The 14,301-nt window shown below is 52.2% G+C and overlaps 1 protein-coding gene across 2 annotated transcripts in view; it reads left to right on the top strand.

Annotated features, from left to right (window-relative positions):
* LOC123774177 (uncharacterized) overlaps positions 1 to 14,301 on the top strand; it is a 184,678-nt gene that overhangs the window by 92,821 nt on the left and 77,556 nt on the right. The window contains exons 5-6 of one of the 2 annotated variants that reach the window (XM_069312713.1): positions 8,240 to 8,415; positions 9,350 to 9,391. In XM_069312713.1, coding sequence (XP_069168814.1) covers positions 8,240 to 8,415; positions 9,350 to 9,391 — 218 coding nt within the window. The remainder of the gene's footprint in view (positions 1 to 8,239; positions 8,416 to 9,349; positions 9,392 to 14,301) is intronic. The other variant, XM_069312714.1, reaches the window with a different exon arrangement.

Here is a 14,301-nt window from a genome sequence, read left to right as displayed (position 1 = left end):
TGTTGATGTGTGTTTGTGGTTTGTTGATGTGTGTTTGTGGTTTGTTGATGTGTGTTTGTGGTTTGTTGATGTGTGTTAGTGGTTAGTTGATGTGTGTTTGTGGTTTGTTGATGTGTGTTTGTGGTTTGTTGATGTGTGTTTGTGGTTTGTTGATGTGTGTTTGTGGTTTGTTGATGTGTGTTAGTGGTGCTACAGTGTGACGGTGTTGGTGCTACAGTGTGACGGTGTTGGTGCTACAGTGTGACGGTGTTGGTGCTACAGTGTGACGGTGTTGGTGCTACAGTGTGACGGTGTTGGTGCTACAGTGTGACGGTGTTGGTCCTACAGTGTGTAGTGTGACGGTGTTGGTGCTAATGTGTGACGGTGTTGGTCCTACAGTGTGTAGTGTGACGGTGTTGGTGCTACAGTGTGACGGTGTTGGTGCTACAGTGTGACGGTGTTGGTGCTACAGTGTGACGGTGTTGGTGCTACAGTGTGACGGTGTTGGTGCTACAGTGTGACGGTGTTGGTGCTACAGTGTGACGGTGTTGGTGCTACAGTGTGACGGTGTTGGGGCTACGGTGTTGGTGCTACAGTGTGACGGTGTTGGTGCTACAGTGTGACGGTGTTGGGGATACGGTGTGACGGTGTTGGTGCTACAGTGTGACGGTGTTGGTGCTACAGTGTGACGGTGTTGGTGCTACAGTGTGACGGTGTTGGTGCTACAGTGTGATGGTGTTGGTGCTACAGTGTGTAGTGTGACGGTGTTGGTGCTACAGTGTGTAGTGTGACGGTGTTGGTGCTACAGTGTGAAGTGTGACGGTGTTGGTGCTACAGTGTGTAGTGTGACGGTGTTGGTGCTACAGTGTGTAGTGTGACGGTGTTGGTGCTACAGTGTGACGGTGTAGGTGCTACAGTGTGTAGTGTGACGGTGTTGGTGCTACAGTGTGACGGTGTTGGTGCTACAGTGTGACGGTGTTGGTGCTACAGTGTGACGGTGTTGGTGCTACAGTGTGACGGTGTTGGTGCTACAGTGTGACGGTGTTGGTGCTACAGTGTGACGGTGTTGGTGTTACAGTGTGACGGTGTTGGTGCTACAGTGTGACGGTGTTGGTGCTACAGTGTGACGGTGTTGGTGCTACAGTGTGACGGTGTTGGTGTTACAGTGTGACGGTGTTGGTGCTGCAGTGTGTAGTGTGACGGTGTTGGTGCTGCAGTGTGTAGTGTGACGTTGTTGGTGCTACAGTGTGTAGTGTAACGATGTTGGTGCTACAGTGTGTAGTGTGACGGTGTTGGTGCTACAGTGTGTAGTGTGACGGTGTTGGTGCTACAGTGTGTAGTGTGACGGTGTTGGTGCTACAGTGTGACGGTGTAGGTGCTACAGTGTGTAGTGTGACGGTGTAGGTGCTACAGTGTGTAGTGTGACGGTGTTGGTGCTACAGTGTGACGGTGTTGGTGCTACAGTGTGACGGTGTTGGTGCTACAGTGTGACGGTGTTGGTGCTACAGTGTGACGGTGTTGGTGCTACAGTGTGACGGTGTTGGTGCTACAGTGTGACGGTGTTGGTGCTACAGTGTGACGGTGTTGGTGTTACAGTGTGACGGTGTTGGTGCTGCAGTGTGTAGTGTGACGGTGTTGGTGCTGCAGTGTGTAGTGTGACGGTGTTGGTGCTACAGTGTGACGGTGTTGGTGCTACAGTGTGACGGTGTTGGTGCTACAGTGTGACGGTGTTGGTGTTACAGTGTGACGGTGTTGGTGCTACAGTGTGACGGTGTTGGTGTTACAGTGTGACGGTGTTGGTGCTGCAGTGTGTAGTGTGACGGTGTTGGTGCTGCAGTGTGTAGTGTGACGTTGTTGGTGCTACAGTGTGTAGTGTAACGATGTTGGTGCTACAGTGTGTAGTGTGACGGTGTTGGTGCTACAGTGTGACGGTGTTGGTGCTACAGTGTGTAGTGTAACGGTGTTGGTGCTACAGTGTGTAGTGTAACGGTGTTGGTGCTACAGTGTGTAGTGTGACGGTGTTGGTGCTACAGTGTGACGGTGTTGGTGCTACAGTGTGACGGTGTTGGTGCTACAGTGTGACGGTGTTGGTGCTACAGTGTGACGGTGTTGGTGTTACAGTGTGACGGTGTTGGTGCTACAGTGTGTAGTGTGACGGTGTTGGTGCTTCAATGTGTAGTGTGACGGTGTTGGTGCTACAGTGTGACGGTGTTGGTGCTACAGTGTGACGGTGTTGGTGCTACAGTGTGACGGTGTTGGTGCTACAGTGTGTAGTGTGACTGTTGGTGCTACAGTGTGTAGTATGACGGTGTTGGTGCTACAGTGTGTAGTGTGACGGTGCTGGTGCTTCAGTGTGTAGTGTGACGGTGTTGGTGCTACAGTGTGACGGTGTTGGTGCTACAGTGTGACGGTGTTGGTGCTACAGTGTGACGGTGTTGGTGCTACAGTGGACGGTGTTGGTGCTACAATGTGTAGTGTGACGGTGCTGGTGCTACAGTGTGACGGTGTTGGTGCTACAGTGTGACGGTGTTGGTGCTACAGTGTGTAGTGTGACGGTGTTGGTGCTACAGTGTGTAGTGTGACGGTGTTGGTGCTACAGTGTGTAGTGTGACGGTGTTGGTGCTACAGTGTGTAGTGTGACGGTGCTGGTGCTACAGTGTGTAGTGTGACGGTGTTGGTGCTACAGTGTGACGGTGTTGGTGCTACAGTGTGTAGTGTGACGGTGTTGGTGCTACAGTGTGTAGTGTGACGGTGCTGGTGCTACAGTGTGACGGTGTTGGTGCTACAGTGTGTAGTGTGACGGTGCTGGTGCTACAGTGTGACGGTGTTGGTGCTACAGTGTGTAGTGTGACGGTGCTGGTGTTACAGTGTGACGGTGTTGGTGCTACAATGTGTAGTGTGACGGTGTTGGTGCTACAGTGTGTAGTGTGACGGTGTTGGTGCTACAGTGTGACGGTGCTGGTGCTACAGTGTGACGGTGTTGGTGCTACAGTGTGACGGTGTTGGTGCTACAGTGTGTAGTGTGACGGTGTTGGTGCTACAGTGTGACGGTGTTGGTGCTACAGTGTGACGGTGTTGGTGCTACAGTGTGACGGTGTTGGTGCTACAGTGTGTAGTGTGACGGTGTTGGTGCTACAGTGTGACGGTGTTGGTGCTACAGTGTGACGGTGTTGGTGCTACAGTGTGTAGTGTGACGGTGTTGGTGCTACAGTGTGTAGTGTGACGGTGTTGGTGCTACAGTGTGACGGTGTTGGTGCTACAGTGTGACGGTGTTGGTGCTACAGTGTGTAGTGTGACGGTGCTGGTGTGACGGTGTTGGTGCTACAGTGTGACGGTGTTGGTGCTGCAGTGTGACGGTGTTGGTGCTACAGTGTGTAGTGTGACGGTGCTACAGTGTGTAGTGTGACGGTGTTGGTGCTACAGTGTGTAGTGTGACGGTGTTGGTGCTGCAGTGTGACGGTGTTGGTGCTGCAGTGTGACGGTGTTGGTGCTACAGTGTGACGGTGTTGGTGCTACAGTGTGACGGTGTTGGTGCTACAGTGTTTAGTGTGACGGTATTGGTGCTGCAGTGTGTAGTGTGACGGTGTTGGTGCTGCAGTGTGACGGTGTTGGTGCTACAGTGTGTAGTGTGACGGTGTTGGTGCTGCAGTGTGACGGTGTTGGTGCTGCAGTGTGACGGTGTTGGTGCTACAGTGTGACGGTGTTGGTGCTACCGTGTGACGGTGTTGGTGCTACAGTGTGACGGTGTTGGTGCTACAGTGTGACGGTTTTGGTGCTACAGTGTGTAGTGTGACGGTGTTGGTGCTGCAGTGTGACGGTGTTGGTGCTGCAGTGTGACGGTGTTGGTGCTACAGTGTGACGGTGTTGGTGCTACCGTGTGACGGTGTTGGTGCTACCGTGTGACGGTGTTGGTGCTACAGTGTGACGGTGTTGGTGCTACAGTGTGACGGTGTGGGTGCTACAGTGTGACGGTGTTGGTGCTACAGTGTGACGGTGTTGGTGCTACAGTGTGACGGTGCTGGTGCTACAGTGTGACGGTGTTGGTGCTACAGTGTGTAGTGTGACGGTGTTGGTGCTACAGTGTGACGGTGTTGGTGCTACAGTGTGACGGTGTTGGTGCTACAGTGTGACGGTGCTGGTGCTACAGTGTGACGGTGCTGGTGCTACAGTGTGACGGTGTTGGTGCTACAGTGTGTAGTGTGACGGTGTTGGTGCTACAGTGTGTAGTGTGACGGTGTTGGTGCTACAGTGTGACGGTGTTGGTGCTGCAGTGTGACGGTGTTGGTGCTACAGTGTGTAGTGTGACGGTGTTGGTGCTACCGTGTGACGGTGTTGGTGCTACAGTGTGACGGTGTTGGTGCTACAGTGTGACGGTGTTGGTGCTACAGTGTGACGGTGTGGGTGCTACAGTGTGACGGTGTTGGTGCTACAGTGTGACGGTGTTGGTGCTACAGTGTGACGGTGCTGGTGCTACAGTGTGACGGTGTTGGTGCTACAGTGTGTAGTGTGACGGTGCTGGTGCTACAGTGTGACGGTGTTGGTGCTACAGTGTGACGGTGTTGGTGCTGCAGTGTGACGGTGTTGGTGCTACAGTGTGTAGTGTGACGGTGTTGGTGCTACAGTGTGACGGTGTTGGTGCTACAGTGTGACGGTGTTGGTGCTACAGTGTGTAGTGTGACGGTGCTGGTGCTACAGTGTGACGGTGTTGGTGCTACAGTGTGACGGTGTTGGTGCTACAGTGTGACGGTGTTGGTGCTACAGTGTGACGGTGTTGGTGCTACAGTGTGACGGTGTTGGTGCTACAGTGTGACAGTGTTGGTGCTACAGTGTGACGGTGTTGGTGCTACAGTGTGACGGTGTTGGTGCTACAGTGTGTAGTGTGACGGTGCTGGTGCTACAGTGTGACGGTGTTGGTGCTACAGTGTGACGGTGTTGGTGCTACAGTGTGACGGTGTTGGTGCTACAGTGTGTAGTGTGACGGTGCTGGTGCTACAATGTGACGGTGTTGGTGCTACAGTGTGACGGTGTTGGTGCTGCAGTGTGACGGTGTTGGTGCTACAGTGTGTAGTGTGACGGTGTTGGTGCTGCAGTGTGACGGTGTTGGTGCTGCAGTGTGACGGTGTTGGTGCTGCAGTGTGACGGTGTTGGTGCTGCAGTGTGACGGTGTTGGTGCTACAGTGTGACGGTGTTGGTGCTACAATGCGACTGTGTTGGTGCTACAGTGTGGTGTTGGTGCTACAGTGTTTAGTGTGACGGTATTGGTGCTGCAGTGTGTAGTGTGACGGTGTTGGTGCTGCAGTGTGTAGTGTGACGGTGTTGGTGCTGCAGTGTGTAGTGTGACGGTGTTGGTGCTGCAGTGTGACGGTGTTGGTGCTACAGTGTGACGGTGCTGGTGCTACAGTGTGACGGTGTTGGTGCTGCAGTGTGACGGTGTTGGTGCTGCAGTGTGACGGTGTTGGTGCTACAGTGTGACGGTGTTGGTGCTACAGTGTGACGGTGTTGGTGCTACAGTGTGACGGTGTTGGTGCTACAGTGTGACGGTGTTGGTGCTACAGTGTGACGGTGTTGGTGCTACAGTGTGACGGTGTTGGTGCTACAGTGTGACGGTGTTGGTGCTACAGTACTCACCTAATTGTACTCACCTAATTGTGCTTGCGGGGGTTGAGCTTTGGCTCTTTGGTCCCGCCTCTCAACTGTCAATCAACTGGTGTACAGATTCCTGAGCCTACTGGGCTCTTATCATATCTACATTTGAAACTGTGTATGGAGTCAGCCTCCACCACATCACTTCCTAGTGCATTCCATTTATTAACTATTCTGACACTGAAAAAATTCTTTCTAACGTCTCTGTGGCTCATCTGGGTACTAAGTTTCCACCTGTGTCCCCTTGTTCGTGTCCCACCCGTGCTGAAGAGTTTGTCTTTGTCCACCCTGTCAATTCCCCTGAGAATTTTGTAGGTGGTTATCATGTCTCCCCTTACTCTTCTGTTTTCCAGGGATGTGAGGTTCAGCTCCTTTAGCCTTTCCTCGTAGCTCAATCCTCTCAGTTCCGGGACGAGCCTGGTGGCATACCGCTGAATCTTCTCTAACTTTGTCTTGTGTTTAACTAGGTATGGACTCCAGGCTGGAGCTGCATACTCCAGGATTGGTCTTACATAAGTGGTATACAGGGTTCTGAAAGATTCCTTTCACAAGTTTCTGAAGGCAGTTCTTATGTTGGCCAGTCTAGCATATGCCGCTGATGATATTATTTTGATGTGGGCCTCTGGGGACAGGTTCGGTGTGATATCAACCCCCAGATCCTTCTCTCTATTTGATTCTTGCAGGATTTCCCCTCCCAGATGATACCTTGTGATCAGCCTCCTGCTCCCTTCGCCTAATTTCATCACCTTACACTTTCCAGAGTTGAACTTCAGCAGCCATTTTCTAGACCATTCCTCCAGTTTATCCAGGTCATCCTGTAGTCTCTGTCTATCTTCATCCGTCTTGATTCTTCTCATAATTTTTGCATCATCAGCAAACATCGAGAGGAATGAGTCTATACCCTCTGGAAGATCGTTCACATATATTAGAAACAGGATGGGTCCAAGTACTGAGCCCTGTGGGACTCCGCTGGTGACATCTCGCCACTCTGATGTCTCCCCCCTCACCGTTACTCGCTGTTTCCTGTTGCTTAAGTACTCCCTTATCCACTGGAGCACCTTCCCTTTTACTCCTGCCTGTTGCTCCAACTTTTTTAACAGCCTTTTATGGGGTACTGTGTCAAAGGCTTTTTGGCAATCCAGGAAAATGCAGTCGGCCCACCCTTCTCTTTCCTGCCTAATTTTCGTTGCCTGGTCATAAAATTCTATTAACCCTGTGAGGCACGATTTACCATCTCTGAACCCATGTTGGTGGTGCGTTACAAAGTTATTTCCCTCCAGATGCTCTACGAGCCTTTTCCTCACGATCTTCTCCAGCACCTTGCATGGTATACAAGTTAAGGAAACTGGCCTGTAATTCAGTGCCTCTTGCCTGTCACCCTTTTTGTATATTGGGACCACGTTAGCTGTCTTCCAACTTTCTGGTAAGTCTCCTGTTTCCAGTGACCTGTTATACACCATAGAGAGTGGCACACTTAGTGCTTCTGCACCTTCCTTTAGTATCCATGGTGAGATTCTATCAGGCCCAACAGCCTTTGTCACATCTAGCTCCAGCAGACACCTTTTGACCTCATCACTGGTGAGGTCAAATTCCTCCAAGGTTTCCAAGGTTGCTGCCTCCTCATTTAGTGCAGGGGCTTCTCCTTGTTCTATTGTGAAGACCTCCTGGAATCTCTTGTTGAGTTCTTCACACACCTCCTTGACAGTGTGACGGTGTTGGTGCTACAGTGTGACGGTGTTGGTGCTACAGTGTGACGGTGTTGGTGCTACAGTGTGACGGTGTTGGTGCTACAGTGTGACGGTGTTGGTGCTACAGTGTGACGGTGTTGGTGCTACAGTGTGACGGTGTTGGTGCTACAGTGTGACGGTGTTGGTGCTACAGTGTGACGGTGTTGGTGCTACAGTGTGACGGTGTTGGTGCTACAGTGTGCCGGTGTTGGTGCTACAGTGTGACGGTGTTGGTGCTACAGTGTGTAGTGTGACGGTGTTGGTGCTGCAGTGTGACGGTGTTGGTGCTACAGTGTGACGGTGTTGGTGCTACAGTGTGACGGTGTTGGTGCTACAGTGTGACGGTGTTGGTGCTACAGTGTGACGGTGTTGGTGCTACAGTGTGACGGTGTTGGTGCTACAGTGTGACGGTGTTGGTGCTACAGTGTGACGGTGTTGGTGCTACAGTGTGACGGTGTTGGTGCTACAGTGTGTAGTATGCTGCTGTGTGTGTGTGTGTGTGTGTACTCACCTATATGTACTCACCTATATGTGCTTGCAGGATCGAGCATTGACTCTTGGATCCCGCCTTTCTAGCTATCGGTTGTTTACAGGAATGACTCCTGTCCCATTTCCCTATCATGTGTGTGTGTGTGTGTGTGTGTGTGTGTGTGTGTGTGTGTGTGTGTGTGTGTGTGTGTGACATCCTGCAGTGTGTATGTCTTTCTGCTAAATCAGAGTGATAAAAACAATGTCCTTTGCTCAAAACGCTAAAAATTTAACATTCATACATTTGTACATAAATCGCAAATGATAATTTTTGAAATAAAATCAAACCTCCGACCAGTATAAAATATAATCATATTCTAATTGTGACGCTGGACGTCGTTGGCGTGACGGTGACGGAGCAGCACAAGGTTCGGATCCCCGCGTAGGCTGACCCGAAGCCTCAGTGACAGCAGCGTGGTTTATTGGGGCTCTGAACTGGCCAAAAAGAATTGGCACCATGGGCTTGTTCAGCGGTCAGCCAGCGCTGATCGCCTGCTCTACGCGCCACATCGCTGGTACTACGCTAGGCAAGCTAAACGTAAGTCTTATATTATTTAACTTTTACTGTAAATTTTGCTTTTTATTTTCGTATTAGGAGCTTTTTACAAGTCTTGCGTATATTGTAATATAGAGTTTTTTTGTATAGAATTCATGCATGTGTGTTAAAATGATTTGCAAAATGTGTTGTGTGCCGGCACTTGTATGATATATATGTGGTTGGAAGTGCAACTCATCCTCCGAATAGACAGTATGTTTTAATACTTAATATAAGTACATTTCCTGACTGTTGTATAGTACATAATTGCACTTATGGGGCTTTTACATTTATCTCTCCATATATTAGCGTTTTAAGACACTCAGAATTTTAGGATAAAGTTTTCAAGTTCAATTCTCTATACACAAGTTTTAAATATCAGGAATTTCTTTTTCAGTTTTATTAAGCAATAAATATTTTATACAATTTAAAAATATCCTGAGTTACTTTACAATTTATTGAATATTTTAGTATTATAAAACTGTAATATCAATATAGGTTAAGTACTAACTGCAAATAAAAAGCAATAAAATGCTTGTCCTCATACACTAAGAAGGTTAGGTTAGGTCGTGGCTTTCTAATCACTATTTCAGGTAAACTTAAATATTCACAATATATTTGACAGTACAGTTTAATACTAAGTGAAAATAAGTACAATTCTTGACTACTAGGTATAGTACATAATTACATATGTGCTGTTACACCTACACATATTCGGAGGATGAGCTGTCTTTGCTGTACCACATATTCAGAGGATGAGCTGTCTTTGCTGTACCACATATTCAGAGGATGAGCTGTCTTTGCTGTACCACATATGTAGGGCTAGAATAGTGCCTATTGTGCTATGACACTGTAGTCCCCTTGACCCCCCCCCCACTCCCTGGGGGGAGCCTAAACCACATATGTGTTTTCCTGCGCCACGCCTCGGCCCCTACAGGAGCGGCAGTCCAAGGTGCTGAAGAGGGCGACTTCGTGGAGAGTAAGGCAGCGCTTGTAATACGTGTTGAGCACTCACTGACTTGTTGTCCACTATGCCTTGGTGCCTTGTACACTATGCCTTGGTGCCTTGTACACTATGCCTTGGTGCCTTGTACACTATGCCTTGGTGCCTTGTACACTATGCCTTGGTGCCTTGTACACTATGCCTTGGTGCCTTGTACACTGTCTTGCCCACTATGCCTTGCTCCCTTGTCCACTATGCCTTGCCCATTATGCCTTGGTGCCTTGTTCATTATGCCTTGGTGCCTTGTTCATTAAGCCTTGGTCCCTTGTCCACTATGCCTTGGTCTCTTGTACACTATGCCTTGCTCCCTTGTACACTATGCCTTGGTCCCTTGTCCACTATGCCTTGGTCTCTTGTACACAATGCCTTGATCTCTTGTCCACTATGCCTTGGTCTCTTGTCCACTATGCCTTGGTCTCTTGTGCACTATGCCTTGGTCTCTTGTGCACTATGCCTTGGTCTCTTGTCCACTATGCCTTGGTCTCTTGTCCACTATGCCTTGGTCTCTTGTACACTATGCCTTGGTCCCTTGTACACTATGCCTTGGTCCCTTGTCCACTATGCCTTGGTCTCTTGTACACTATGCCTTGGTCTCTTGTCCACTATGCCTTGCTCCCTTATCCACTATGCCTTGCTCCCTTGTACACTATGCCTTGTCCACTATGCCTTGCTCCCTTATCCACTATGCCTTGCTCCCTTATCCACTATACCTTGCGCCCTTGTACACTATGCCTTGCCCACTATGCCTTGGTCCCTTGTCCACTATGCCTTGCTCCCTTATCCACTATGCCTTGCGCCCTTGTACACTATGCCTTGCCCACTATGCCTTGGTCCCTTGTATGCTGCTGGCTCACAAAGGTTGTGAACCAGCTAAAGGAGGAACCTTCCTGTTCATATTGAACCTTCCTTCACTACTCCTGGTGGCAGCCTGCAGCTTCCTGTTCATATTGAACCTTCCTTCACTACTCCTGGTGGCAGCCTGCAGCTTCCTGTTCATATTGAACCTTCCTTCACTACTCCTGGTGGCAGCCTGCAGCTTCCTGTTCATATTGAACCTTCCTTCACTACTCCTGGTGGCAGCCTGCAGCTTCCTGTTCATATTGAACCTTCCTTCACTACTCCTGGTGGCAGCCTGCAGCTTCCTGTTCATATTGAACCTTCCTTCACTACTCCTGGTGGCAGCCTGCAGCTTCCTGTTCATATTGAACCTTCCTTCACTACTCCTGGTGGCAGCCTGCAGCTTCCTGTTCATATTGAACCTTCCTTCACTACTCCTGGTGGCAGCCTGCAGCTTCCTGTTCATATTGAACCTTCCTTCACTACTCCTGGTGGCAGCCTGCAGCTTCCTGTTCATATTGAACCTTCCTTCACTACTCCTGGCGGCAGCCTGCAGCTTCCTGTTCATATTGAACCTTCCTTCACTACTCCTGGTGGCAGCCTGCAGCTTCCTGTTCATATTGAACCTTCCTTCACTACTCCTGGTGGCAGCCTGCAGCTTCCTGTTCATATTGAACCTTCCTTCACTACTCCTGGTGGCAGCCTGCAGCTTCCTGTTCATATTGAACCTTCCTTCACTACTCCTGGTGGCAGCCTGCAGCTTCCTGTTCATATTGAACCTTCCTTCACTACTGGTGGCAGCCTGCAGCTTCCTGTTCATATTGAACCTTCCTTCACTACTCCTGGTGGCAGCCTGCAGCTTCCTGTTCATTTTGAACACAATTCCTTGTTGGCAGAGGTCTCGTATGATGGTATTCTGGTGAGGTATTGTATAGACTTGTTGACTAGCGTTCAGCCCCGGGGATATGTTTGCTCTTTAGTATTGATCTATATTCAGCTTTTGTGCGTCTGCTGTGGTCAGTAGCGTCGTGCTGTGGTCAGTAGCGTCGTGCTGTGGTCAGTAGGGTCCTGCTGTGGTCAGTAGCGTCCTGCTGTGGTCAGTAGCGTCGTGCTGTGGTCAGTAGCGTCGTGCTGTGGTCAGTAGCGTCGTGCTGTGGTCAGTAGCGTCGTGCTGTGGTCAGTAGCGTCGTGCTGTGGTCAGTAGCGTCCTGCTGTGGTCAGTAGCGTCCTGCTGTGGTCAGTAGCGTCCTGCTGTGGTCAGTAGCGTCGTGCTGTGGTCAGTAGCGTCGTGCTGTGGTCAGTAGCGTCCTGCTGTGGTCAGTAGCGTCGTGCTGTGGTCAGTAGCGTCCTGCTGTGGTCAGTAGCGTCCTGCTGTGGTCAGTAGCGTCCTGCTGTGGTCAGTAGCGTCGTGCTGTGGTCAGTAGCGTCGTGCTGTGGTCAGTAGCGTCCTGCTGTGGTCAGTAGCGTCGTGCTGTGGTCAGTAGCGTCCTGCTGTGGTCAGTAGCGTCGTGCTGTGGTCAGTAGCGTCGTGCTGTGGTCAGTAGCGTCGTGCTGTGGTCAGTAGCGTCGTGCTGTGGTCAGTAGCGTCGTGCTGTGGTCAGTAGCGTCGTGCTGTGGTCAGTAGCGTCGTGCTGTGGTCAGTAGCGTCCTGCTGTGGTCAGTTGCGTCGTGCTGTGGTCAGTAGCGTCGTGCTGTGGTCAGTAGCGTCGTGCTGTGGTCAGTAGCGTCGTGCTGTGGTCAGTAGCGTCGTGCTGTGGTCAGTAGCGTCGTGCTGTGGTCAGTAGCGTCCTGCTGTGGTCAGTAGCGTCCTGCTGTGGTCAGTAGCGTCCTGCTGTGGTCAGTAGCGTCGAGCTGTGGTCAGTAGCGTCGTGCTGTGGTCAGTAGGGTCCTGCTGTGGTCAGTAGCGTCCTGCTGTGGTCAGTAGCGTCGTGCTGTGGTCAGTAGCGTCGTGCTGTGGTCAGTAGCGTCGTGCTGTGGTCAGTAGCGTCGTGCTGTGGTCAGTAGCGTCGTGCTGTGGTCAGTAGCGTCGTGCTGTGGTCAGTAGCGTCGTGCTGTGGTCAGTAGCGTCGTGCTGTGGTCAGTAGTGGCGTGCTGTGGTCAGTAGCGTCGTGCTGTGGTCAGTAGCGTCGCGCTGTGGTCAGTAGCGTCGCGCTGTGGTCAGTAGGGTCCTGCTGTGGTCAGTAGCGTCCTGCTGTGGTCAGTAGCGTCCTGCTGTGGTCAGTAGCGTCCTGCTGTGGTCAGTAGCGTCGTGCTGTGGTCAGTAGCGTCGTGCTGTGGTCAGTAGTGTCGTGCTGTGGTCAGTAGCGTCCTGCTGTGGTCAGTAGCGTCGTGCTGTGGTCAGTAGCGTCCTGCTGTGGTCAGTAGCGTCCTGCTGTGGTCAGTAGCGTCCTGCTGTGGTCAGTAGCGTCGAGCTGTGGTCAGTAGCGTCGTGCTGTGGTCAGTAGGGTCCTGCTGTGGTCAGTAGCGTCGAGCTGTGGTCAGTAGCGTCGTGCTGTGGTCAGTAGCGTCGTGCTGTGGTCAGTAGCGTCGTGCTGTGGTCAGTAGCGTCGCGCTGTGGTCAGTAGCGTCGCGCTGTGGTCAGTAGCGTCGCGCTGTGGTCAGTAGCGTCGCGCTGTGGTCAGTAGCGTCGCGCTGTGGTCAGTAGCGTCGCGCTGTGGTCAGTAGCGTCGCGCTGTGGTCAGTAGCGTCGCGCTGTGGTCAGTAGCGTCGCGCTGTGGTCAGTACGGTCCTGCTGTGGTCAGTAGCGTCGCGCTGTGGTCAGTAGCGTCGCGCTGTGGTCAGTAGGGTCCTGCTGTGGTCAGTAGCGTCGTGCTGTGGTCAGTAGCGTCGTGCTGTGGTCAGTAGCGTCGCGCTGTGGTCAGTAGCGTCGTGCTGTGGTCAGTAGCGTCGTGCTGTGGTCAGTAGCGTCGTGCTGTGGTCAGTAGCGTCGCGCTGTGGTCAGTAGCGTCGCGCTGTGGTCAGTAGCGTCGCGCTGTGGTCAGTAGCGTCGCGCTGTGGTCAGTAGCGTCGTGCTGTGGTCAGTAGCGTCGCGCTGTGGTCAGTAGCGTCGCGCTGTGGTCAGTAGCGTCGCGCTGTGGTCAGTAGCGTCGCGCTGTGGTCAGTAGCGTCGCGCTGTGGTCAGTAGCGTCGCGCTGTGGTCAGTAGCGTCGCGCTGTGGTCAGTAGCGTCGCGCTGTGGTCAATAGCGTCGCGCTGTGGTCAGTAGCGTCGCGCTGTGGTCAGTAGCGTCGCGCTGTGGTCAGTAGCGTCGCGCTGTGGTCAGTAGCGTCGCGCTGTGGTCAGTAGCGTCGTGCTGTGGTCAGTAGCGTCGCGCTGTGGTCAGTAGCGTCGTGCTGTGGTCAGTAGCTTTGGACAGGTCTTTGCAGGGGGACAGGTTGTAGGGGGACAGGTTGTAGGGGGACAGGTTGCAGGAGGACAGGTTGCAGGGGTACAGGTTGCAGGAGGACAGGTTGCAGGAGGACAGGTTGCAGGAGGACAGGTTGCAGGGGGACAGGTTGCAGGAGGACAGGTTGCAGGGGGACAGGTTGCAGGAGGACAGGTTGCAGGAGGACAGGTTGCAGGGGGACAGGTTGTAGGGGGACAGGTTGCAGGGGGACAGGTTGTAGGAGGACAGGTTGTAGGGGGACAGGTTGCAGGAGGACAGGTTGCAGGGGTACAGGTTGCAGGAGGACAGGTTGCAGGAGGACAGGTTGCAGGAGGACAGGTTGCAGGAGGACAGGTTGCAGGGGGACAGGTTGTAGGGGGACAGGTTGCAGGGGGACAGGTTGTAGGGGGACAGGTTGTAGGAGGACAGGTTGTAGGGGGACAGGTTGCAGGAGGACAGGTTGCAGGGGGACAGGTTGCAGGAGGACAGGTTGCAGGGGGACAGGTTGCAGGAGGACAGGCTGTAGGAGGACAGGTTGTAGGGGGACAGGTTGCAGGAGGACAGGTTGCAGGGGTACAGGTTGCAGGGGTACAGGTTGTAGGGGGACAGGTTGCAGGGGGACAGGTTGTAGGGGGACAGGTTGCAGGAGGACAGGTTGCAGGGGGACAGGTTGTAGGGGGACAGGT

The sequence above is a fragment of the Procambarus clarkii genome, chromosome 73 (genome assembly GCF_040958095.1).
Source record: "Procambarus clarkii isolate CNS0578487 chromosome 73, FALCON_Pclarkii_2.0, whole genome shotgun sequence".
NCBI lineage: Eukaryota > Metazoa > Arthropoda > Malacostraca > Decapoda > Cambaridae > Procambarus > Procambarus clarkii.
Note: the sequence above shows the minus strand (reverse complement) of the source record. Positions and strands in the feature narration are given on the sequence as shown.